The 6000-nt window shown below is 41.6% G+C and overlaps 1 protein-coding gene across 2 annotated transcripts in view; it reads right to left on the bottom strand.

Annotated features, from left to right (window-relative positions):
- CRY1 (cryptochrome circadian regulator 1) overlaps window positions 1-6000 on the bottom strand; it is a 40802-nt gene that overhangs the window by 12251 nt on the left and 22551 nt on the right. For both annotated transcript variants that reach the window (XM_069763451.1, XM_069763452.1), the window contains exons 2-4: window positions 5062-5170; window positions 4776-4918; window positions 4226-4410 (exon numbers count right to left, since the gene is read on the bottom strand). In XM_069763451.1, coding sequence (XP_069619552.1) covers window positions 4226-4410; window positions 4776-4918; window positions 5062-5170 — 437 coding nt within the window. The remainder of the gene's footprint in view (window positions 1-4225; window positions 4411-4775; window positions 4919-5061; window positions 5171-6000) is intronic.

The following is a 6000-nucleotide window of genomic DNA, read 5'->3' as shown; positions in this document are numbered from 1 at the left end:
TTGATTCTTGATAAGTCGTCAAATACTTTAACTCCTTGGAGCTAGCAGTCGAGGCAATTTCCATTTCCGGCAAAGGGACACACGTTGACCCCAAAAAAAAAAATCTGACTCCTGGCACGAAAAGATCAGAATTTAGAGCAGATTTGTTTCAAATGGTCTCGTAATAGAACGTATCTGATTGTCTAAAGCGTTGAGGGAAAAATAAAAGTGCAGCAATACCAACAACAGCCAACGTAGACAGGACAGACAAGGCACGTACTAAAAACACAATATTTAACTCTATTCAGGACTTTTCAAGCCTTTTATCCTCCCCAAAAAGACCATAATGGGTGTCACCGTCCACAGTGCAACTTTTATTTTGCTAAGGCATGTTCACTAGTGATGAGCAAGCATGCTCGGGTGCTAGCCGACAAGTCTTCGGCGTGCTCGAAAAATACGTTCGAGTCCCCGCGGCTGCTCGATAGCCACAACACATGCAGGGATTTCCTATTTGTTAGGTAAGCCCCCCATGCGTTACGACTGTCGAACAGCCGCGGGGAGTCGAACATATTTTTCAAGCACGCCAAAACCACTCGGTTAGCACACGAGCATGCTCAGATAACACCTTATCCCACCACATTCGCTCGTCATTAATGTTCCCATCTAGTATAGATGAATGTTTTGATTTTGTAGCATTTGGATAGCTTTCTGCAAACCCAACAGGGGCATTTGTCGAAATTTTCGGCACACGTGAACGTGCCTTTTAAATAAGTTGCTATGGGCTGGTTCAATGAGGCCTACGGCATTTATCCGCTGACTTGCCCATTAAAACCCAGTCCTTAAAAATCCTCCACGCCAGTCCTGAATAGGGTTAAGATGAGATTGTACAGTCACATCTTGGGTCAGAGGAGGAATCCGGGCGATCTGGTTGAGAACATAGCACCAGTTAGATAACAAAACCAAAAAGCTACCGCCGTCGTCACTGCTCTATGAGCTTAGCCCATACGTCTACACTGCGGCACGGCGCAGACGTACAGGCTATGCCCCATTTTCTTTTAGAAACATTAACGACCCCACCTGTGAGCGCCTTCTCGTTGGGTACTTTTCCTGCAAACCGTGAAACCTCCTTCGCAAACGAGGGGAGCAGTTGGCATCACCCGATCGCTGGAGTCAGCGGAAAGTGATGCAACCGCCCTTTGTGACGTCTTGAAGCCAGTCAGTAACCCACAAGTTGGCGTACTGCAGCCTAAGGGCACCGGCCAGCACACCCTGTCTAAATTGAGATTCCTGGCAAAAAAAAAACTTGGTAAGAAATTTAAAAAGAAAATAAAAAAAAATTTTAGCCTTGGATTTCTAGTTCCTGAAAGAGAAGTTTAAAAAAAAAAAAAAAAAAAAAAAACGTGCCCAAACCACTAAAGGTGTTAAGTGTTTATATTGAGTGAAATTCTCTGCCATGTCCTCAAGATGGAGTCAAGAAAATGCCTCCGAGATTTTGGTAAACATTTTTGCAAACTTTAATAAATCACTCCAAAATAAGTAGGATTTTGCACAAATACTATGTATATATATATAATTATTTTTCTCCCTCTTTCTTATACAGGAGTGAGATTTTTCTTTTGGACATGCATCCCATTTGCTGGTAAATGTGGCACCAAAGAGTTAAAAGAGTTCTTAAAAAATAAAAATAAAATCATATTAGACATCTGCAAGACTTCTCTAATATTTAAAGTTTAGTAGATACATTCCCAAATCACAAGGCTGGGCATAACCATGCCATAAGAGTGCGTTTCCTGTGCTAATTATGGGCTTTTCCCATCTCCGAGATCCTATCTCAATACGTAGTAGGAGAATCATCTCCTCCTACTCCATAATAATAAAAAAAATATATAATAGTAAATACCTCCAATTAGAAATGTAGTATAGTTCTTCTGATTAGCCATGTTGCTTGACCCATATGCAGGGCATTGCCGTCGCCAAGGTATCCATGGTTACAACCACTCAGAGTAACAATTAGTTATTTGCTAGTGGTCATAACCATGGATACCCTAAGCTATGGCAATGACCCGCACATGAGGTAAGCGACATAGCTAATCAGAAGAACAATACCACATTTCTAATTTGAGGTATTTGCTAATATCATTACTACACCTACTACATATTGGGATAGGATCTTGGAGATAGGAATACCCCTTTAAGTGCCAGGTAATATGCCATGCTGATAGTAATGGGAGGGAAAAAAATATAATAAAAAAAGCTGGAATATGTGCAAGGTAAACCATATGCTGCCATATTGACCAGCCGCTGTAACTAACTATGCTCTATGGTCGGCTTTACATCCCAACAAAGTGGACACATGTGGGATGGAGATAAAATAAAATGTACACGTATATATTAAAAATAAAATGAATCCTCGTATGGTGTTTTCTAGAATGTCTATTTGGGCAATTATGGGAGTGACAGGTCGCAGAAAGACCAGACATAAACCAGAAGTCATGCTTCATTCTAATCCATGACGACATCAGCCTCTGGGGTCATAAGAGATAGAGAAGACCAGGATTTCTGCTGGGAACCTTTTATAAAGTTCCAAAAATTGGGGGGGGAATATAAAGTTGCACAACTGACTGTACGTATTCACCGCCAGGTGAAAGTGAAGTTGTCTATACACAAGGGATAACTGTCAGCCGAATAACTACATGTGCACGCCAAGTCGATGCTCATCTCCACTGACCATGTTGAGGACTGGGTGAAATGGAGGTCTCCTTACACATCACATGGTAGTGGCCTTATAGGTGCCCATGTACAGGGAGGGTAGATCGGGCATACTATATATCAACATGTCCACCTCCATGTTCTGCTTTTTGACCTACAGCTATCCGAATTGTATGGGCACCTTTAAATGGTTCACCTTTTTTTTTTTTTGGAGGTAAAGCCCTCATCCATGGGTTGTGTCTGATATACTGAAGAACTGCAAGATTTGGGTATAACTACAGATTAGACTTGCAGTTCTTCAGTATAACTACAGATTATTAGACTTGCAGTTCTTCAGTATAACTACAGATTAGACTTGCAGTTCTTCAGTATAACTACAGATTAGACTTGCAGTTCTTCAGTATAACTACAGATTAGACTTGCAGTTCTTCAGTATAACTACAGATTAGACTTGCAGTTCTTCAGTATAACTACAGATTAGACTTGCAGTTCTTCAGTATAACTACAGATTAGACTTGCAGTTCTTCAGTATAACTACAGATTAGACTTGCAGTTCTTCAGTATAACTACAGATTAGACTTGCAGTTCTTCAGTATAACTACAGATTAGACTTGCAGTTCTTCAGTATAACTACAGATTAGACTTGCAGTTCTTCAGTATAACTACAGATTAGACTTGCAGTTCTTCAGTATAACTACAGATTAGACTTGCAGTTCTTCAGTATAACTACAGATTAGACTTGCAGTTCTTCAGTATAACTACAGATTAGACTTGCAGTTCTTCAGTATAACTACAGATTAGACTTGCAGTTCTTCAGTATAACTACAGATTAGACTTGCAGTTCTTCAGTATAACTACAGATTAGACTTGCAGTTCTTCAGTATAACTACAGATTAGACTTGCAGTTCTTCAGTATAACTACAGATTAGACTTGCAGTTCTTCAGTATAACTACAGATTAGACTTGCAGTTCTTCAGTATAACTACAGATTAGACTTGCAGTTCTTCAGTATAACTACAGATTAGACTTGCAGTTCTTCAGTATAACTACAGATTAGACTTGCAGTTCTTCAGTATAACTACAGATGTTTAGACTTGCAGTTCTTCAGTATAACTACAGATTAGACTTGCAGTTCTTCAGTATAACTAGATGTTTAGACTTGCAGTTCTTCAGTATAACTACAGATTAGACTTGCAGTTCTTCAGTATAACTACAGATTAGACTTGCAGTTCTTCAGTATAACTACAGATGTTTAGACTTGCAGTTCTTCAGTATAACTACAGATTAGACTTGCAGTTCTTCAGTATAACTACAGATCTTTAGACGTGCAGTTCTTCAGTATAACTACAGATGATTAGACGTGCAGTTCTTCAGTATAACTACAGATTAGACTTGCAGTTCTTCTACACAATAGAGGCTGAATAACTGTAAAACCAGGCGAGGTCTACAGACACCCAAACCCACACATTCAGTGTCAAAACCTGATCCTAGCTACTTAGAAGATCAATCTGTTAACAATAAGTATATGATCACATACCTAATTCTTCCAGAGAAGGAACCCCATATTTCTCATCATGGTCGTCTGACACAGGGGTTGAGCACTTTCCCATGACCTCGGAGGTGATGGTCTCTACTGGGATCTCCAGCGGCTCCATTTTACTGATCAAGGTCTGGAATCTTTTGTAGGTTAGGGGCGGCTGCCCACCATTCAGCTCGATAATCCTAGTAGATGGGAACCAAATATGGAAACGTTATCCTGGGCTCCCAAATGGTAACTACATCAACTAGATTGCCAGAAACCAGATAGGTAAATGTGAAGGTCACTGGGGGTCTTGATGGAACAAGACTTTAGTTTTGGAATCTACAGTCTACCAATGAATGATCAAGAAGAGAACACCAAAACCCACTCACCCCCATGCTGGCAAAAACGGGCGACATATCAACAGGATGTCTGAGCTTGCGAATCAATTGGGGGTCTACAATGATCAAGAGACGGGGGCCCTTGGGTTCCCAGTTCTAAAAGGTGGGATGGTCCCATGGTGGTGATCGCCTATTCTGTGGATAGGGAACATTCCGAAGCCACTTACTTGTCCAGTTCGTATAGGGTGTGTGAAATGCGGACGATGACCTCCACGCCGGCCTCACTCGCCAATTTCTTGATTGCGGCATCACGCTCTTTTCCGAATGGCTCCGAATCATACTCAATAGACAATTTACTGATCTTCCATTCCTGGGGAATAGCAAACAATAAAATGAGTTTGAAAGAAAAAAAAGCAATGATGAAACACAGCATGTCCTTTATCTACAAGTACAAATCACGGTTCTACATGAATATTTAGGCAACAAGTCGATATACTACGACAGAAGACGTACTTTGAAGAGCCGAGGAAACACGTCGGCCGGCTGTCCACGGATGACGAACAAGCGGGAGTTTAATTTGCGAAGATTAGCATCCAGGTCCTCCAGACACTGCAGCAAGAATCTAAAGAAAGCAAAAAGGAGAAAATTAAAGCTAATGGGCATAAATAAAACCACTAAAAAACTACAAAAATACGTACGTAGAGGATGGGTGGAGGAGTTAGGGGAACGCTCCCAGAATCACACCTGATCACCTATCTAGACTATGTAATCGCTGAGGGGGTCCACGGAGGTAGATAGACCATTATGGCAGCATCACCATCCAGTCCCATAGATAGTGAATGGATCGGCGCATGAGCAGCCGCCAGTCCGTTGCAAGTTCACGCAGGTCCTGGCCCCAGCAGTCAAGATCATCTGCCTTCATATATTCCCTAGTAATGGGAGTACGGAGAGACTGCCCCCCTAGGTGAGAACTATTCTGTGGCTTCCCCGAGTACATGGCAATATGGAGGATATATTGTATGCGGGCACTGAAGTGAGAAACCATTAGGGCTGGTAACGTTAAGAGTTATATGTTGGCACAACGGAAATGATTTTTTGCAAGTATCCACCCTTGGGAATAGAAGCGTTAATCTCTTGGCAATTGTCCCTCTTTCCATTGTGGTTTATTTCTACTGATCGTGCCAGATATTCATTATTTCTCCCTGGTAACGGCTGGGTACACATCATACGTCAATAAAGAGGAAACCATAACACTCAGAACCTCAATGCCATGTACAGCACAAAGACGTGACAGATGCTGCACTCAGGAGGTACAGGCACTGGAAAGTGTCTAAAAAATGCTATATGAAAGGGCTAAACTAGTGGAAGCTCCGGAATGGAGCTGAACAGGACACATAGGAGGAGTCAGTGCACTGCAAGCAATGCTGATTGGCTGGGAGAAAATGAGTGACA

This window comes from Ranitomeya imitator, chromosome 4, assembly GCF_032444005.1.
Source record: "Ranitomeya imitator isolate aRanImi1 chromosome 4, aRanImi1.pri, whole genome shotgun sequence".
Classification (NCBI taxonomy): domain Eukaryota; kingdom Metazoa; phylum Chordata; class Amphibia; order Anura; family Dendrobatidae; genus Ranitomeya; species Ranitomeya imitator.
The sequence above is the reverse complement of the archived record's forward strand: the minus strand, read 5'-3'. Positions and strand labels throughout refer to the sequence as shown.